The sequence below is a fragment of the Podarcis liolepis genome, assembly GCF_965112155.1.
Source record: "Podarcis liolepis genome assembly, chromosome: 5".
In the NCBI taxonomy this organism is placed as follows: domain Eukaryota; kingdom Metazoa; phylum Chordata; class Lepidosauria; order Squamata; family Lacertidae; genus Podarcis; species Podarcis liolepis.
Genome location: NC_139556.1, coordinates 23,558,969 through 23,579,492, shown reverse-complemented (window position 1 = coordinate 23,579,492; position 20,524 = coordinate 23,558,969). Strand labels below are relative to the sequence as shown.

The 20,524-nt window shown below is 41.9% G+C and overlaps 1 protein-coding gene across 6 annotated transcripts in view; it reads right to left on the bottom strand.

Moving 5' to 3' along the window:
* Window positions 1-7,046: 7,046 nt before the first annotated feature.
* LOC310706614 (uncharacterized protein) overlaps window positions 7,047-20,524 on the bottom strand; it is a 230,758-nt gene continuing 217,280 nt past the window's right edge. For 4 of the 6 annotated variants that reach the window (XR_014525942.1, XR_014525943.1, XR_014525944.1 and 1 more), the window contains 2 exons: window positions 16,497-16,605; window positions 14,507-14,600 (listed from right to left, as the gene is read on the bottom strand). Coding sequence is in view for 2 of the 6 variants with exons in the window: in XM_083502936.1 (XP_083359062.1) it covers window positions 14,579-14,600; window positions 16,497-16,605 (131 nt within the window). In the remaining 4 variants the exon portion in view is untranslated. Of the gene's footprint in view, window positions 10,253-14,506; window positions 14,601-16,496; window positions 16,606-20,524 lie in introns of those variants that run through there. The other 2 variants (XM_083502936.1, XM_083502937.1) reach the window with 2 other exon arrangements.

Sequence of the window (20,524 nt, the reverse complement as noted above, 5' to 3'; positions counted from 1 at the left end):
TCATGGCGTGTATAAGATTGACATAACTCTAATATGATAGGAGACCCTTTGTGATGATCCTAGAACTAACTGAGAGCTATTGCCAAAGGAAAAACCCATGCTAAAAATACACAGCAATTCCACATAAGCAAACATTCCCATTTCAGGAAATTGAAGTTATCCTTAACACAAGTTTAGTTAATCCGCTCACTATCACGAGTCTTTCACCATTTTGTTCCTTGTGCTGGGCTGCACAGCTTCCCAGAGCCATAAGATCAGTTTTTTGAGAGCTTTGCATACTTCCCCTACAGTCCAAGAATTGGAAAACAATAGACAAAATTTCAAGGAGCCCATCTGAAGGTAATGTTCCCAAATATGAGAATCAAAACTGAAGGGACTGTTTCAGATCAGATCTACTTTACACCAGTGCACCCAGCACAATAAGGCGGAACCAACTTCTCATCATTACCATATAAAGCACTTACAACCTGTCATTTTGGCCTGGCTAATAAGCTATTTTTCATTCCTGAGCATAATTGCTTTGGCAGAATTTCTTAGAAATCAGGCAATGACATTATTGTCAGCACTAACAGTTCTTCACAAAGAAGCCTGTGAGCAAAGTATCCCCATTTAACCTGAAAGCTGGGACGTGATCCAAATCAATAAACTATGCTGCCGCTTTCATTTCTCTGCAAAGAAAAAAAAAAAGCCAAGGAAATTCAGCTGCATGTCCTGGATTATGCAAAAGATGTATATTAAAAAGAAACAAAAGAAAATAAAGTTGGAAAGAAGGGAACATCCATGCTGCACATTGAAATTTTGTCCTATGCTAAAGATTTCTTTCTTTCCCGCTCCCCTGACCATCCTGTATCAATTAATTATCCACCAAAAATTATCAAATGGGAAAGAAAAAATCAATGAAGTCCCCATAGGTTGGAGTGGATCTTTGTTACGGTTCTAAGAGTTATCTTGCTTTTAAGATGCTTGAGAAATGAATGTCTTTTCATTCTACATTGTATCTTTTTAAAGTATGGTTGTAATTTTTTCTGGATTTGATTGTTTTAGTTTTTTGTAAAGTGCTTTGAGGGTTTCTTTTACAATCAAGTGGGGTATAAATTTTATGAATTAAAATAATTAAAATAAATAAAATAAATAAAATAATACAAGCTATATCTTTGGTGGTATGCATTTTTCAAGCTTCCTAGATCCCCATGCTCCCTGCAAACTGCAATATGTCCATGGCTGGTCTTTCCAAGAAAAGTGAGGTTCTTTTTAAGGTGAAAGGAAGACATTCCCTTAAAAACAAAATCAGCAAGCTCACCAATCTTGGTGCTTGCTAGCCAGTCCCCCTGGCTTCCCATGTTTCAATTAAAGGCCATTGTGAGCCTATCTTCCTATGGGGCCTTTTTAGATCAGGGAGTGAGGACAACCAGGAAGGCTGCAGAGTGCTGGGGAAATATTTAATGGTAATGAAATATTGACTACCTCACAACAAAAACCTGAACTATGCACCTTAAAAAATGATAAAGGAAGTGTAATGTACCCAGGGCCGTCTTACCTATAGGCACTAGGGGTGCAGGGCACCCGGGCACCGGGCTGTCAGGGGCAGCAGGCCAAGAGTCTGGGGCCCGAGAGTTGAGTCAGGGGAAGAGCCTGCCCATTGGTCGGAGCACCACAGCAGGCTCTTCTGCTGCGGGCGGCTCTGTGCCGTGAGTTTGGGGGTGACCAAGCCAGCGAGACACTGAGGTGGCTGGCCAGCTCTGCCCTCCTGTGTGCCTGGGACTGGGCAACCTGGGGGGGGGGGCACTGGGCAAATCTTTGCACCCTGGCACTGCATATGCTTAAGACAGCCCTGAACACACCCTTTGAATTAGACAGAATGGAAGCCCACTTTGTGGAAGAAGAAAGCATCAATAACTTGGGGAACAGTTCTCAGTAGACAGATAGGTAGCCGTGTTGGTCTGCCATAGTCAAAATAAAAAAGTTCCTTCCAGTAGCACCTTAAAGACCAACTAAGTAAGTTAAGAACTAACTTAGTTGGTCTTTAAGGTGCTACTGGAAGGAACTTTTTTATTTAGTTCTCAGTAGAGTACTACTGAAGTCATCAGTGTGCAGGCAGATCTGGGGTGAATAAAGATGATCATTTACCAAGAAATTACCGTACTTACAATATAACACTGACAATAACAATGGTCTGTAATGATCTACATTGTCCTGTCCAGTTATGAACTGAATTGTACCACTGCCTATATTTCTGATTATGTGCAGAAGTGTGGTCAAATTTTCTTGTGTAAACATAATGTCTGTGTCTAGCAGATAACAAACTGCCTTTTCCAGTTCTTTTAATCTAAATGTTATTTTAAAATGCTAATTAAAATACAGGGTTCTTAGACTCCCATAATCACTGGGCATACACTATGCTGCCTGGAGCTGATGGAGGCTGGAATCTAGCAACTTCTCAAAGACATCACATTGGCTGCCTCTATGCTCTGTTGTTAATATTATTAAATCCTATCTCCTGCAATGTAATTTATTTTTAAAATGTACCTCACCATATTTAAATAAGAACTCAATGCAGGTTGCATTAAATTATGAAAGGATGCATAAAAACAAATCCCTAAAGTGACTGGTTAAAATTGCAAAAATAAAGTAAGGATGAGAAAGAAAATAAACCTCTTGATCCCAGTAATATAAGTTGTAAGTTAAACTAACAGGTGCCCTCCCTTAGTGTGATAGTTGGGTTTGTGGTTGGCACAGGGTGAGAGGCCATCATAATGCGTTCAGTCCTCAATCCCAGTTGTAGCTCCATAGCCACAAAGACACTAGGAGCTTCCAGCCATTTCTATCTGTCAAATATCAGATGGCTTGTGATAAAATTCTATTATGCCCAAAATATTCAGTGCTCATCATTCTTTATTGCCTGGTTGCCCTATAAATCTAACAAGCACAACATGTAAAACCAATTTACAATACACATTGCAAGCCAAGTAATTGAATGTATACTTTGACAAGGTTGGCTTCTCTCTATTATAGCCAGATAATGGGACAAAACAGAGTCAAATATGGGCCACCATGAACCAAATGCCTCTTTTTAATGCAACAATAGCGTAACTTGCTATTAACATGCACAGTTCATGAGACCTCCTGAGATGCACGGTGAGGTATTATTGCTGTAGTATGCAAAGCTGGCCCAAATACCTACTATGTGAAGTTTCCTGGAAAATAGCCTCCATTTCCAAGTTATCCATTACTGACCTCGGGGTAATCGCCTTAATAAATGGATTAAATAGTTGCAATGTCCTGAGAATACTCAGTGGTAATGGAGCGGGATGGACAGGGAGGGTTCAACTATTGAGAGTGTATGATCACTTTTATCTTTTCATTGCAGTTTGTCACTTTGAAAATATTTTACTTTGTGTTCCTCGTAAGTCACCTTGAGACCACAATGATACATGGCAACAAATTAATAATAATCAACCATCACAATTGACATGACATAAAGGTTTTGGTTAAAAACTTTTGTCTCAATACGCCGAACTTCACAAATAGCTTACGGAATTGCCCGCAGCTGACACTATATATATAATGAAGGAGCTTTTTATTTGTTGTCCTAAAAATGTTTTTTAGTGTAGTTATATATTTCTGTAGATTTTTGTTCAGCACTTGGGTAGCAATTCATTGGTTTATCCATTTTCTTATAAATGCATAAATGTACCAAAGGAACACTCTTAATTATCCATCTGAGTACCACTTTGAGAACTTTTTGCTTTAAACCCTTCTCCGCATTGAATCTCCAATATGCTTCCATTTCTTACCATGTATTTTTATATTGTAAACATGCAAACAGGCCATGTTTTGGTTTTGATTACATATACTGCAAGCTATAGATCGTTGGTGGTATAGTGGTTAGCATAGCTGCCTTCCAAGCAGTTGACCCGGGAATCCGCGTTCTCCGAGGACAAGGATGAAGGTCCGAAGCATCACTGCAAAGCGAACAGCTCAGTTGGCGTCGGTGGCTCCAAGCGTGCACCCTACCATTTCTAGGGGGAACCCCCCACCCTGTGCCTGAGTGGAGACGCTGCAGAGACGGAAGAAAGAGACAGCAGCTGCACGGGGGAAAGGGTGCCCACCAAGGGAAAGGCAAGCTCCACTAATGAAAACAGCAGCAAACATTCTGCATGTACCTGGAATGCATTTTTATTGCTTTGTAAAGTCACTGCAAACTATTCTGCCTTTTATATGAGTTCTTGCTTGTGACAAAGTCACCTGCCTCAGTTTAATGAGGCTAGAGAGAGAATTAGGGAGTCAATACCTTTAAGCTGGAAGAGATTTTGGCCTCATTTTTCTCAAGCTCTCTCACATCCTTGTTTGAATAACCAGGAGCTGAGGGCTTTTGGAAAAACTGCTATTGCATTTTCATCAACACAATATATGTATCTGCAAGAAATTAATCTGAACCATAGGACCTTAAGTTGTTAGCTCAGTTCATAGTGGATGTCCACCATTCCACCAGACTCATTTCCTTCAGACTTGTCTTTTGACAAAGCTTGCTGCATTCTCTTAACTGCACACACCAATTCTGTTCACAATGCGATACCTCCCCCAAAAGCAATATGCATATTTGAAGAGGAAAGTACAATATTTAATTATTAGGAATGTGAATAAGAGAATGATAATTAAATTATGACCTTCTATAGGACAAGGAATTTTCATATCACAAAGGAATTTGTGTTGCAACATGGTAATAAATCACATCTTTTGAGCTTTTTTGAATTACAGTTGATAGAGTCTTTATGAACTCCCAGACATCTTAGAGCCCGGTGATAAAACACTGCCAGTTGGCCAGGGTGGATATTTTATTAAGGGTTAGAGAATCCAAATGTTAGAAAGCTGATTTGGATTTCTCATAAATATAATTAACTGGCTTTCCCCCTAAAGCATTTACTTGCAGAGCACTGTTGAGGGCAGCTTGTAACCCTGATAAAAAGCCCATTTACACCTTGACAGCAAACAAGGAGCTCTGGTTTTTAAACATGTAACTCTCTTAAGCCAAACAATCCTGTTTAACTTTCCTATTCCACAAGATAACAAGTTATTATGAATGCAAACAGAAATGCAGGCGCAGCTTCCATTATGCAACGCTTGAGTTCTTTAGGACAATTCTGCCCAATGTTGCATGCTCTGTAGCAACAAAAGCTACAAACCAGAAGAATGCATCCGCCTATAATGGTTTGCTCCACTCTACCTCCTACTCTTGCCATCTCCTTAACACAAGTAAAGAATTATAATGGCTTTTCTTAGGCAGCTGGTGTATCCATTAAATTAACAGAATAGTTTGTGGCATAAAGTTGTTTCCCCCCACTTAGATAAAAGAGAGCTGAAAGGACCAAACACTCACTACGATACGATAATCTTTATAGTCATTGTTCTATACAGAACAACGAAATTGAAAATCTACATCAGGCATTCAGAAAGCAACAAGCCTGCTATCCCAGCTATCCCAGCCTGGTTAGCCCCCTAAAAACTTTGATACCCCATAATTAAATACAATATACTCCCATAGAGACTACCTTACACTGCGTTTAAAACCAAAATCACATTTGAATAGAAACTGTTTCTCAGGTGGCTAGCCCTAGTCTTTATAACCCTGTACCTTCTTCCAGAAGGCAGAAGCTGAAAGAGATCATTTCCAGGGTGCGCACTATCCTGCACTATCTCTGCAGCTTTCTTATGGCACCTGGAAGCATAGATTTGATCCAAGGTGGGAAGAGTGCACCCAATTATTCTCTCTGCAATCTTTATTACCCTGGACAACATTGTTTTTCCCCTGACCGTGCAGCTCCCAAACCACACACACAGAGTTAATACACTCTCAACAGTACAATGGTAAAATGCCATCAACAGGTCCTTTGAGAGATTATTTTTCTGGAGGATTCTCAGAAAAATATAACCTCTGCTGTGCTCTCTTCATCAGGTCTTTGCTGTTTTCTCCCTTGCAAAGTGATCAAAGAGAAATCCAAGGCTGTAGCAAGACACATATGGCAAAGATGGCAGAACTGTTAGGAAGAGTTTTCCAGAGATTGATCCAAATTCTCTTTTCCCTGCCCTGCCCTGCCTGTTAATGAAAACAGGATTCATTGCTCAAAAATATAGCATAAACTCAGGCATAAACACCACAAATTCTGGTAGACGGTGAATGTGTCAACCAATTCCTCACAGGCAACAAATATTGCTGCTGGGACATGGGTTCTGGTGTTCATGGGAGCGTGCCACATGCAGGATGTTAGAACTTCTCAATCAGGACATTAGCAAGTGCAAAACTGAATTGCAGTGACAATCCTCAATGTTCAGATGCATTCAATGTTTGGAAAGAAAATGAGTCTTGCAACCAATATTCAGGACATTCATGAAATAAAACAGGCTCTGCCTTTTGGAAACCCTTCCCTAATCTTTGCTCAATAGGTCACTTCACTTTCATCTCGGTACTCTTGACATTTAAAGGTATATGATACAGAAAAGCCATGTCAGCATTAACTAATAATACTAGTATGTACTAGCCGCTCAAAAGGTCAAAGTGCCACTTCTTGTTGCATTGCACAATTTAATATGGTGGAGTTATGAAGCTCCTTAAGATCAGATTATTACCTTCAGTTTCCTACAGCTTTTAAGGTTCACAGTAAACACAGGGCTCACCTTGATAGTGGCTTATGCTAAGAGCTTCCATACTTTCTTTCTTCATCGTGAAAGGACATTCTGTTCACATTTAAAGGCAAATGTATCAAATTCCCACTTTCCAAAACAATATGAGAACCAAAACACAGCCATCCTTTGAAATTCGAAGTTATCCACATTTTGTGATGCAATCCTCCAACCAAACAATGTTTGCAAAAATGCATATATTAGGGGAAAGGCTGCAATAAAAAATAACATACTAGTGAAACACATCTTATTCTGAAAGATTGCTTTCACAAATGTCCACGAATCAAAAACTACATCTGCATACAAAAATGTGTCTATTGGGATAAATTCATTTTGAAATGCTGATGAATTTTCATGAGGATTTAAAAAAAAATGTAGATTGCAGTAGAAATGCAGAGAACTGAATTTGAGATTGGAAAGGTGAGAAACTGAGGCAACCAAAACTAGCAGGTTCTTCCCTCCCTTCATTTTCCAAATGGGGAGATATATGGGAGACCTTATCTACATTGCCCAGAGTTCACTGAAGGGTGGGGTACAAATGTGACAAATTAAAAGGGACCATCAAATCACTGGGGGAGAATAAATTTCTTCCTTTGCCCCTCCTCTCCCTACACCCCTTCCCTCACTTTGTCATGTGTCTAAGCAGCAGGTAATTGAGAAACTGCTTTCTCCATGATCTATGCTTTGCACTTCTCAGTTCAGTTGATCTCCACTATGGAGCCTAATGGGGTACATCACTTGGGCTGAGATAAGAAATGCAGGAAACCATTAGTGCAGTCTAAACCTACCAAGCTGAGCAAACATGTTTGCGCACCATAGGATTTCTTCAAAGGCAGGATTCTCTGAGGAATCCTGATGTGGGGCAGTGACAATGGGTGGCTCAATCTCACTCCCCTATTGGGTGGCATGGGGCCATTAAGTTCCCTGTTACATGAAATTATGACAAAGTACTGCAAGAGTTTGTGATAAAGCTGCTGGGATTTATAACTAAACTGGACTTGCACCTTTATGAGTTTGGATAGTGGAACTATTACTGTATGTATTTAATTTTTTTTGTACAATTTGGCAACATACTTCTCTTGCATACTTTAACTGCTGCATAAAAATTTACAAAAATAGAGTTTGAAAGTTACCCCTGAAGAACATTATATTTACCTGCAATAAATAAACACATTAACAAATATATATTTTTTAGAAAAGTCAAGGTGACCAAACTAAATAGCAACCATTTTGTCAAACAGCTCTGAAACACCTAGCGAGACTGCTGTTCCCACTCTTCCTTGTCGCCGGTGAGAACAGAGAAAGAGATTAAAGTGGGTCAGAAATTGTCAAATTCTCCTTCAGTGGCTCAATACTCATTCTGGAGTGAGGATGACCTCACACTGTTGCTGGCTGTGACCCTAACCTCAGCTGGTAGAGAAAGAGGACACAGAAACATGGTACTTCAAAAGCTGAAAACAAAAAAAGAATATACGAAGGGAGAGAAAGCTTTGTGCCATCAAAAGGTTTGACAGTGTTTCTTTGCTTCCTCCTCAATTTCCCTTTGCCTGATATATGAATGGTTGGACTTTTCTCCCCTTGGGGCAAATCTAGCATTACAGATATTGGTCAAAATTCCAAATATCATTCCATACTTAAAACTACAGTGTTTTCCTGTTCCCCATTTTTGTGTGAATTGTAAGACATTCAAGAGAGAGCCTTTTACAGAACAGAGCACACCAGGGACTTAATACTGCCTTCTGTCATAAGATTCTTATACATTTCAAATGTAAAGGATGCTCAGACAGAAACAATGAACAAACACAACAGACATTCCAAAGCAACATCAATTCAGTGCCTGGAATATCCTAAGAGCCATTTATGTCAACAAGAAACCTCTTCACTAAATGTTATTTATTCTTCTCACCCTTCCTCCATGAGCTAAGGGGAAGTTAGCCCATTTTACCACCACAACAACCATTTTAGGTAACGGGCTAAAAACAGAGTGGAATGTGGCCCCCCATGCTTTTAAACCAGGCCCTCAGGATCCTCCCCAGGCTACATCCCTCACTGGCCTTGCTCCACGCCCCACCCAAATGCTTCTTCCTGCCTGGAATGCATCCAGGGAAAGCCAGAACGGTGTAGTGGCTGGAATGCTGAACTAGGAGTGCTGGACTAAGTCCTCTAGAGGTGGATGGGAATGGCACTTTGCAGAGTTTTCTCTGATTTACATCCAGAACATTGTGATGGTTGCTGTTGTTACTTGCAGTGGCAAAAATATAAAAAGCCATAGGGGAAACCAAAGAACCTGTGCTACTGTCCCTGCAAATGGTGAGCTCCACCCCAAGAAATTGCTGGAGAATTTACTCTCTCACTGGAGAAATTTGGCAAGACGGTCTCCTCCAATTCATCTGCTCACAATTACAGTGGAGAATTTTGAAAGGCCATTTGAAAGCTCAAAACACACCGCTCTGATGCAAAGCAGCAAAGTAAAATAAGCATTACAGTAAATGTATTTTGACAGTTCTGATTTTTTTCCTCTTTTTGGTGCAGCACCTTTTCTGAATATTGCAGGGAGGGGAAATCCCATCATCACCCTGCCACCCACTGAGAAGCTATTCAGGTTACTTTGCCTCCAGTGGTGTAGCATGGGTTGCCAGTGCCCAGGGCTGTGTGGAGGGCTGGATGGGAGGGAAACGGATGGAGTACGCATGCACATTCAACTGCCTAACAGCATCTGCGTCACCCAGGAGATCACAGCCACAGACAAAAGAGTCGTTCTGTTGTCTGGAGAGGTCACCTCCTGGTTTGCATGGAGAAGCTGTTTTCAATGGAGCCCAGCAAAGGAAGCACACAGGTATATGGAGGCAGATTTGGGTGTTGAAATTTTGTGCCCCTAATCATTTTGCACATGGGGTAACCACCCCTGTGGGTCCCCCCATCTATGCCACTCTTTACCTCTTCCTTATGTATATTGTCAATACCTACCAACCTATTTGTAACCAGTTTTCTGGCATGGCAGGTAGGCTGAACAGCTGCCACTCAGTTGACACCATCTGCTTATCTAAGTACTGCAACCACCTCTCCTTTGTCTAGGGCTGGGTCCTGCATTTGGGGGGATGGCACATTAAAAGTTATTTAGGTTTGCTCTCAAGATAAGTCCCAATGCATTCTATTATAAACAACCCCTTATGGCTCCAAGTGTCAGTGCCTCCTTTCCTACATTCTGCCGAAGAGAGTCGTTTCCTGTTGGAGCATTTCTAAAAGCAATTAAGCTCTCTGTGTTTGCTGTTCCAGAGAGATTTCCTCTAAAAGCCTGCTCCATCTTGCTGAAGTCGGTTTGCATCTTGGGCCACTTGCTGGCACTTTCTCACAGCTGCCTTTGCTCCACCACCTGGATCCTTTCCATCATCCGCTTCTTCAACCCGAGGCTGCAACAAACTATGGTGCTGTGCCAGCTTCATCACTACTGCAGCATGCCATCTGGAGCAGGGGCAGCCTTTTCGTAGCCCCTGTGGTCTTCCCCTGCCTTTGCCTCTTTCAGTATGGGACTGTGGCCATGCTGCTTGCGAGAGAGAAGGAAGAATGCCTAGAGCTAGGAGAATCGGAGGTCATCAGATGAGCGTCCCTTACTTTTAGACTGTGCACAACATTTTGAATTAGCAAGACTGCAATTACTGTATTTTTTGCACTATAAGTCTCACTTTTTCCCTCCCAAAAAGTAAGGGGAAATGTGTGTGTGTCTTATGGAGCGAATAAAGGCTGCGCAGCTATCCCAGAAGCCAGAACAGCAAGAGGGATCGCTGCACAGAGACCCCTCTTGCTGTTCTGGCTTCTGAGATTCAGAATATTATTTTTTCTTATTTTCCTCCTCCAAAAACTAGGTGCGTCTTATGGTCTGATGCGCCTTATAGATAGATCGAAAAATACGGTAGATCCCCATGGCAATTATTAGAATATGCTACCTTATTCAAAATTGCACATATAATTGGCACTTCCCCTTTATTTCAAACTAGGAAGTCTCTTCACTCTTCCAATATATACCCCACATATAGGAGAACAGGAAAACTGAGGTATTCCTACACTCAATCCTAATATATCTGTGCTTACATGTGGCTCACCTTATAATGCATTTTTGCTATTAACACAGCAACCTCATGCAGGTATAACTCAAAACTGAGGCATAGCATTAGGAGCTTGGGCAAACCCAACTCAATGGTGTAACGTTGGAAAGTGTCAATCATTTCTCCTACTTGGGCAGTTATCTTTCCACAAGGGCCAACACTGATGCCGAAATTCAGCATCGCCTGAGCTCTGCAAGTGCAGCTTTCTTCCAACTGAAGTGCAGAGTGTTTGAGGACCAGGACATTCACAGGGAAACCAAAATGCTTGTTTACAAAGCTATTGTACTACCAACCTTACTACTGCTTGTGAAACATGGACCACTTATAAACGCCATCCCAAACTCCTCAAAAGATTCCATCAACAGTGTTTCAAAAAAACACACAAACAAAAAACAACATTAGTAAAACAGGCAAACTAATTCCAGTGTACTGGAAGAATCTGTAATCGTATAGTAGTTAGTACTCTGCGTTGTGGAAGAAGCAAATATTACCAGTGTTGAATCAATGATTTTTCAACGTCAACTTCAATGAACTGGTCATGTTGTTCAGATGCCTGATTATTTTCTTCCAAAGGAACTTAAAATGGAAAGCATAATGCTGATGGTCAACAAAAGAGGTTTAAAGACTCTCTCAAGACAAATCTTTAAAAATGTAGTATGAACACTGACAACTGGGAAACACTGGCCTGTGAGTGCTCCAATTGGAGAACAGCTTTTAGCAAAGGTGTCCTGGACTTTGAAGATGCTCAAACTCAGGACAAAAGAGAGAAATGTGCTAAGAGGAAGGCACGTTTGGCAAACCCTCACCGTGATCAGCTCCCACCTGGAAACTTACTGTGGAAGGACATGTGGATCCAGAATTGACCTCCACAGTCACTTATAGACTCACAGTTAAGACAGTGTTCATGGAAGACCATCTTACTCGGCTATGAGTGATCACCAAAGAAAAAGAAAATATGGTTTTTAAACAAGTGGTTGATACATTTTTCTTTTTCTAAAAGAATAAATAAAGGCTGTAATTCAGACTTCAGTCTGTAGATTTCCTTGAAAAAAACCACACCAAGCAAAGGAGGAAGCAGGGGGATGGAAGCAAACATTTTATATGCTCTATCACATCTGAGATAAAAAATTTAAAACCCTGAAGTCAACCATGAAATTAGTGACAAACCGCAATCTATGTTTGCTCAAAAACAAAAACACCTGAGCTTCTTTAAAATCTCTGCTTAATATCTCCGTCTCACAAAAATCAATATCCCTACATGAAGATTCCTCCAGCTCCTCCAAGGATAGGCTCTTTTTAACTCTACAGATGATATTCTCATTAAAAAATAATATAAATAGAATGCAGTCAACAGAAAAGGCTTAAAGGCTCATCCAATTTCTTTTGGCTACTGGGATCTGGCTCTTTGCACACAAGTAAACAGATCAACCCCCCAGCCCAGCTTAGCGGTTTTATTTCAGCAGTGTTGCCATACGCTTGCATTGTGATTGTTTCTCAGCAAAATCGGGATGCTTGCTGCAAATTTATCCCGTATACCCAGGGCCGGCCCAAGCCCTCTTGGTGTCAGAGATGAGACCAATGCTTCCCCTTTCCTGAACCAGACCCATGACCTGGTGGAGTGGGAGATTCATGCCACCCAAGGCTAATCATCTCAGGTTGCCTCACTGGCATGCCAGCCATCCTGGGGCAGAAAGCTAGCTTAGGGGCTACAGGGCAAACCACATGCCACACCTTTCTGGCCACTTTCCACCCCTCAGAATTTGCCATCCGAGGCAGCTACCGCACTCTGCCTCAAGGTAGGACTGGCCCAGCATAAACCTTCCTGACTGAAGACCAGAACCAACTGGTAAAGCTTTTCTGAGGCTGTACAGGTTCAGGTATTCCTGAGGGGATGCTCTTTCATGAAAATTTAGATAGATGGAAAGATGGCAGGGAGAAGGTGAGATTGAATCCACCTCCTAGGTCACACTAGCCTTCTACATTCAGATATATTTTTCCCCCATGGAGGACTGTTCAACCACTAGATCAGTCCAGTAAAAGCTTTACCAGTGTATTGAACTTTTGTTCTTCAATTACCATAAAAAGAACATGCACTAAAATCCAAAGAACATCCTTCAGCTTCATCTCATTTTTAGGTGACAGATTTAACAGATCCATATAAATACAGCACAGGAGGCTTAACCCAGACTCAGGGCGCCAGAATCTCGGTCCAAAATTCTGGTTAAAGAAAGCTGATCAAAGATGTAGACCACACTGGCCAACTAATGGCCAAGAGGGTACACCCAACCCCCAGAGGGTTTATTGGGTCCCCCCCCCAAAGCCCTCCCCATGCATGTTTTTGTTTGTTTGCTGTAAAATAACTTTTTATTCATTATTTTTTTCCCACTGTCATATCTAATTGCTCTGCTGGTGGTGCCCAAATGCCCTACAATCCTTTAAACTGTTTACAAGTGGAATCAGCACTGGCACGTCCTTATTTCCAAGCACTCCTGCTGCCCTTGAAAGCTGTCGTTAGTTGTGCTTACAGGAGCTTTCTGCTTTGTTTTCTTTCAGGAACCATCAGGAACCATCATGTCTCTTCATCAGGGATGGGAGCCAGACCGCCAGCCCCAGCCAAGGGCAAAACTGCCAGCAATAGGGGGCAAGTGTATTAGAGGTTTAAACTGAGCCAAGGAAAAGAAGGGAGGGCTGGAAAAGAAAGTGGACTGGAGGAGGAGGAGCAGAAAACACTCCCCTAACAGAGTTGCCAGCAGAGAGAAGCAACTCCCTAAATCTAGGCACGGCATGTTGCAGGCATGTGAACACATGTGGGGAGAGGGGTGTGGAATAAAACAGAATGATGCAACGTGGGAGGTTGGTAAAAAGCTCTCAGCTTCTCGTGGATGGCAAGAGCAGGGAGACCACCTTGCCAAATATTCTCCAGGGAAATAGTTGAAGGGGGGGGGGACCACATTCAAAAAAATTCTCTTCTGATAAATACTGGATGAGATTTTCCCTCTCAACTCTGTAACCTTGAGCACTTCACCAGAAAGGGATCCAGCACAAAGGAAAAAGAGATTAAAAAGAGGGAGATAAAAATAGCTCTAATGCACATACGCAAAAGTCAGCTGCAAGAAGTGGAAAGTTCCTAACGCATTCAACTCTGTCTTTATTAAGAGGGGAAATATTCAGTTCAGTCTATCATGGAACCTGCACAACGAAAAGCTACAGACTGAGGAAATCTCAAAAATATATGTTTGAAATTACTGTAGTATGTATCTCCCCCCTCCTTTATTTTTATTTTTAAAAAGGAAGGAATAACATAAATAACTACCCTTGTCAAAGATGCTGTCAAAACACACTGGGAAAAATTTCCCTCAATTTCTGAATGGAACTGACAATCCATGCCCTAAGATGCCATTGCTGCATTATTCCACTGCTTCAGCACATGGGATTATACTATGCAAATTAGCTGCCACAATTAGGCTGATAACAACACATTCCAAACATAGCTTCCTTGTGACAACTTCTTCAGGACAATTGTTGATCCTAAAGAGGACCCAAATTTGAAAGCCATGCAGCAATATTACTGCCACACCACTAAAAATTATGTTGTTATTAATTAATTCCATTTTTGTTTCTAAACCATGTTAGTTATGACATAGCAAGTCATAGAGAAGTCACAAAAGAGAGGCTTTAGCATGCAATATCTCCAGGCAACAGAAGAAGCAGAGATGACAACTTACCATGTGATAACTTCCAAGAGACGAGGGCTTTTTTTTCAGCCAGAACTTGTTGGAACTCAGTTCCGTCACCTCTCAGGTGGGCACCACTGCCATTCTAAGGGAATGAAGGAGGTGTTCATGGTGAGTTCCAGCACCTCTTTTTCAAGGAGAATCGCACTGCTAGAAGTCATTGCATCTGGAACACACAAGCAATATCTCTGTGGACAGCTGGTAGGGTGTGCTCAAAGTGGGATACAAATGCAGCAAATAATGCAATAATAATAACCCACATGCATGGCATTGATACGTTGATGCCTTCAGTGAGCTGATCATCAGTAATGATCCTGTTTAGTGATGAAAAAATCTTACTGCACCTCTGCTTCCTTGGATTGGGACCAGATGCAGAACCATATTGCCTCACTTAGCAGGGCAATAATGGTGACTGACTAGATAGTCTGGTAAATTATGTCTTGGTACATGGCCATACAACCATCAGCCTATCTCTGTGCAATGCCATTGGTTTCCATGGAGAAGCTACTCAAAGGCCTTTCATCTTGTTTGACTGAACCATCTGTGTACCTCTCACTTCCCCTCACATTGCCAGTGAAAGTCTACTTAGTATTGATCCAGAGCAGATTCCAATGTATAGTTAGCAGAGTAAAAACTTAAACACGTTGCAAGATTCCCAAAAAATAGACTACAGGCAATTATATTTCATCTAGCAGAGCTTTACTGCTACTGAAGGCAAGTGAGCATCATGGTCACAAATCCAATACATTCAGGACTGGCACTGTCCATAAGAAATCCAGTTGCAGCAGACTTAACTTAAAACTTACAATAACTTATAATAAGTCAAAAACTTAACACTATAGCATACAGAACAGCACACCAGACGGAAAAGAGATAGAAAGAGAAAGTGAGGAACTCATGCTCCTTCTGGCCCTACTATTATACTCAGCATGACCTTGACAGAAAGAGATTAACAGAACCAGTTTAAGCCAGCTGTACTCAGCTTCTCTGAAGGAATAACCCAAACATCATAAACCTTCTGCTTGCTTCTTTCACACAGAGAAGTTTCCAGGAGCTTCTTGGACCCTCTTGAATTAAGTAGAATAGGAAAGATCTCTACACATCAGATCAATACTATCTGCACTAAGAAATGCATCAATGGTTCACCTTATATCATCAAGACCATTGGTCCATCCTAGTCTAATACTGTTCTCTGACTAGCAGCCGCTAAAGAAGATAGAGGTCTTTCCAAGACTTGGTACCCAAGATGTGCTATCTGGAGATGAACTAGGGACCTTTGACATATTAAGTTCGACCATTAAGCTTTGGTGGTTCTTCTGACAAGAAATTACAAATCCAACATTACTGGTAATCAGAGTGAATGGAAAATATATATGATACTAGAGATACAATATTAGAGATACAGTTCATAGGTAGGTGATAGAAAGATATGGATACAGTGTACCCTCCAGTACCAAATCTCCACTGGATAATTTCACTGCTGTGAAAGAAGGAAAGCAAAATATGGGGAATTCACTTTGTGCTCTGCTTGTTTTAAACTGCAGGTCTGTTATTGTACCCTGGTGGCAAAAAATTCAATAACACAGGTTGAGGTAGTTACCAGGATACTGTAATGAGGTCTGTTTTTTTATTTAATATCTTCCTAATAATTTACTACATTAATGAAATTTGTAGAGGATAATAAATTAGGAGGAGTTGTGACCATCCATTCAGTAGGCAGAAACACAAAGAGAACCAAAAAATATTAATAGGCAGAAGACAGCAACATGAGATTCAATTTAAAGAGAGAGGGCGGAAGACACAAAAAGCCATCTAGGGAAATATAATCCAGAACACAAATAATGCAATGGGGGACAGTAGGGCAGAAGCAGGAGAAAGAGACCTAAATGGGCAATAGTAGCACAACATCGAGCAGACTTAACCAGCATTATGCTTAAAAGAGATCCACCCACAACAAATAGATCAGTAAATGTTTATTTACCCGAATGTCTTTTTCTTTTCGTTATCTGGTTTGTGGTGCTGACACAGTAACTTTCTGGGCCCCAGTTGCATCATATCGTGGCTCTGGCCAGTGAGGAGACAGGACCCTGCTGCAATAGAACAAATAAAACATACCTCAAGAAAACCTCTCACACATATCTTGATGAATCTTTAATGTCTGTATTTGACATCCTCTGCATGATGGGTTGCATGTGACAATATTTTGTATCTGAGAGCATTTGTTAGGTAACATGCTACCGTTTTTGACAGATTATCCCTTATGTTGTTTGGGATTTGATGCATCCCAAAATCAAAAGCAGCAAGAGAAGAAGAGTTTGGATTTGATATCCCGCTTTATCACTACCTGAAGGAGTCTCAAAGCGGCTAACATTCTCCTTTCCCTTCCTCTCCCACAACAAACACTCTGTGAGGTGAGTGAGGCTGAGAGACTTCAGAGAAGTGTGACTAGCCCAAGGTCACCCAGCAGCTGCATGTGGAGGAGCGGAGACGCGAACCCGGTTCACCAGATTACAATTCTACTGCTCTTAACCACTACACCACACTGGCTCTCAGAGAAGTCAAAAGCACTCACTTTGAACTCAGGAAAAAATCTTTTTCTTTTTTTGTGAGCTTTCAATATTTGCTTCACCTTATTTGGTACTTAAAACGTATTGAAGGATCTGTAGGGCCCACATAGTTATGCTTTGGAAGCATGTCAGAATTAGGGATGTCCTGAAACACAACAAGATTTCCTCAAGGCCTCACTGAGATAGCATATTGTAATCTTAACATCTGTATTTATAATAGTGTTTATTAAGGCACACTCCTTCATTGTCTTCCAAGACAGAAAGATGCCGACAATTCTGGATAGACCTTATATGATCAGTCAGCAATAATTTCCAATAAATGGCAGCCCTATTCTACCAAATGTTTCTTCTGCTCCAGGCACTTACTACCTCCTAAGCTGTAGAAGACTGGACCTTGCAAGTACAGTCATACCTCGGGCTAAAGTTGCTTCAGGTTGAGTGTTTTCAGGTTGCGCTCCACGGCGACCCGGAAGTAATGGAATGTGTTACTTCCAGGTTTTGCCACTCACGTATGCGCAAACGCTCAAAATGACGTCACGTGCATGCGCAGAAGCAGCGAATAGTGACACACACACACACAGACGCAAGTTGCGTTCTCTTCAGGATGTGAACGGGGCTCCGGAATGGATCCCGTTCACATCCAGAGATACCACTGTATTTAGAGCTGAGCATCTGAGCGACCAAGAATCAATGCAATGCAAATGTTCCACCAATAATGGTTAAAGTCAATGTGAAGAGAGAAGAGAGAGCACATTCCTAAGCCTTGATGCTGCTTTTCAGCCTGTACTTTGCAGGGAGACAGCAGTAAGCATTGTTATAAGAAAAAACTGTTCCTTTTCCCTTATGGGGTACCCAAGAACCTGTACGTAGGTTCTCTATTGGTAGGAGAAAATAATAGAGGCCAACCAGAGAATATTGAGAAGCAAAACAGCTAGTGTAATGGGAATTGGGGTTGCTTGTGCGTAAACTGCAAACTGCTCCAAGCTGGTCGTATAGCTAAACCTTTCCCTGGTTTGACAGCCCTTACAACGCGACTGTCTTAGTCACTGGCAGAATCCGTGAGTGGGCATCTCCTAAACTTCCTCCAACATAGAAATTCTTTGACGCCAAGTCTCCTCCTAGATTCTCTGCGCGGAAGCCTTCTGCGCAGCGTGGGCGTGCCAAGCGGAGGTCCTGTGCTCTCTCCGCTGATTTCACTAGAAGAGTCTCGGAGCCTCCCCTCCGCAGTACTCTCAGCCTCCCCTTTCTCCCTGGTGTCCCCTGGATTTCCTTCCCCAGCGGAAGCTCTCTCTCTCTCCTTGCTAGTTCCCTCCCCTGCATCATTGGAGCGTCTTACCTCTCCTTTTGCCTCTGATGGCAGTTCCCTGACATCCAGTAAGCATGATCTTTATTAAACGGTTGCAACAGGGTGCTCTCTCTCTCTCTCTCTCTCTCTCTCACACACACACACCCCACGCAGAAGGGAGGAGGAACCCAGAACAGTGGTGTGCAAGCCCTTATATAGACTTTTGAAATTGCCACCCTGTAGCTCAAGACCACCCCTCAATACATCATACATACATCACAGCAGGGGCGGTCTACAGCAGAGGAAGCAGTCTGGCAGGAAACCTGTTGATAGGTTTACCTGGCTGTTAATGGGTTTACCTGGAGAGCCTAGCCATTCTTTTGTGATTATAAATACGTAATTCCAGGTCACAGGCTCACCCTATTCATATACAAATGTGCCCTTAAGGCAGGATTTGTGAGCACAGAGACATTGGGGAGGCTTTTCCCATTTCCATCCAAACTGCAGAGGAATATTTGAGGTCACTGAAAGAGCTTTAGGACTGTTTTCCTGTACTCTTTTCAGACATGTGGTTTATATATTTATGTATGAGTTTGTCTGAACATTTATTTTATATCTTAGACCTTATAATTCTCAAAACAGCATGAATTAGGCCCCAGTAATAAAAAGCACAAACTAAGAATTACAACCAGCTTCCCAGCAACTCTGTTGTAAAGTTCAGCTGGATCAATTTTCAGCCAAGTTTCAGTTTCTCAGGCCAAATGGTCACTCTGAACAAATGTACATCACACACACACACAGAGAGAGAGACACACACATGCAAAACAGTCAAGAATTCCAAGGCTAAACACAATGCAAGACAGTCAAGCTATTATTGGCGCTAATTAGCGCTACTGCAAACCACATCATTCTTAAAATGTGCCGGCAGAGCTCTGAAAAAGGCATGGAATTATTTCCCAGCCCTGAAAACATGAAAGAAAGAAAGAAAATCAAAGCAGCCGCTTTCAATCTGCTCCGCACAACTAAATGAAATCCTTCATCAGTGCAAAAGGGCAAAAATGCATCAGCGGCAATTGAAAAGCGAGCTGTAATTCACAGATCCAAACACTCATTACAAAACTGATGAATGAAAAGCGTGTGTTTGAACAATACTAAGCAAGGAAAGAGAGAGACATTAAAGGGGGAGGGGTCAAAATCATGACACATGAAACAGCACATTCTCACAGTGTGGTTATCCAAGAGTGTTAGGGTGTGAAACCTAAGACGCTGGCAAGTTAGCAATGTCATGTGACTTTAAGGAGTCAAGCTCGTTAAGTTGTTAAGTTGCTCAGTATATAAAGAGTGTTTGTTTTCTCTGTGTGTGGGGCGTGAAGCAAAAATGTCCGAAAGCTCTGGAGGTGTTTCTGTTATCTTTCTGCAATAAACCTGTCTTTGGAAAGACAGGCTTCCCTGTGTCGTCATTTCTTTGCTGCTGAGACTTTGAAGCCTGTACTGCAACAAGAATCTCTGCACTGGACTTAATTAATGCTCTGCAAAGAGAGCTGTTGCTGGTGGCGCAGCGGAAGCGTTTCCTGGACCAGTACAAACTCTCTTAGGTTATGGACCCCTTCTACGTTTCTAAAGCTGTATTGTGTGCAGAGAAAGTGAAAGCAGCTTTCGGATGAGAGAAGACCGGCTTGGTCGTAAATCCAGCTCTTAAAGGCTTCAGAGGAGGCTGGAGGCGTCTGAAAAGTGAGTAAAACAAATCCCAAGGGGAAAGAGAAGAAAGGGCACACAGAGGGAGTAGCAGCAGACCCCAAGAATGGCAGTGGAAAATTTCCAGGTTCCCTTTACAAAGTTGAACTCTGCTAATTATGTGCAGTGGTCTAAGAGGGCTCAAGTCTGGTTGGAAGCCAAAGAAGTGTGGGCTGACTATGTCCAGAGGCGAAAGCCGTTTGTGGCTGTTGCAGCAGATGCCACAGCAGAGCAACAGGCTGCTGCACATGCTCAGAACAGGGAACATGATAAAATGGACACTAAAGCTAGATGCATGTTGATGGTATCGATAGACGATTCCCAATTACCTCATGTGGAAAATTTAAGGTCTGCATTTGAAATTTGGGAAGCTCTTAGGCGAATTCACCATAGAGCCACGCCCGGAGAGAAGGTGAACATTAT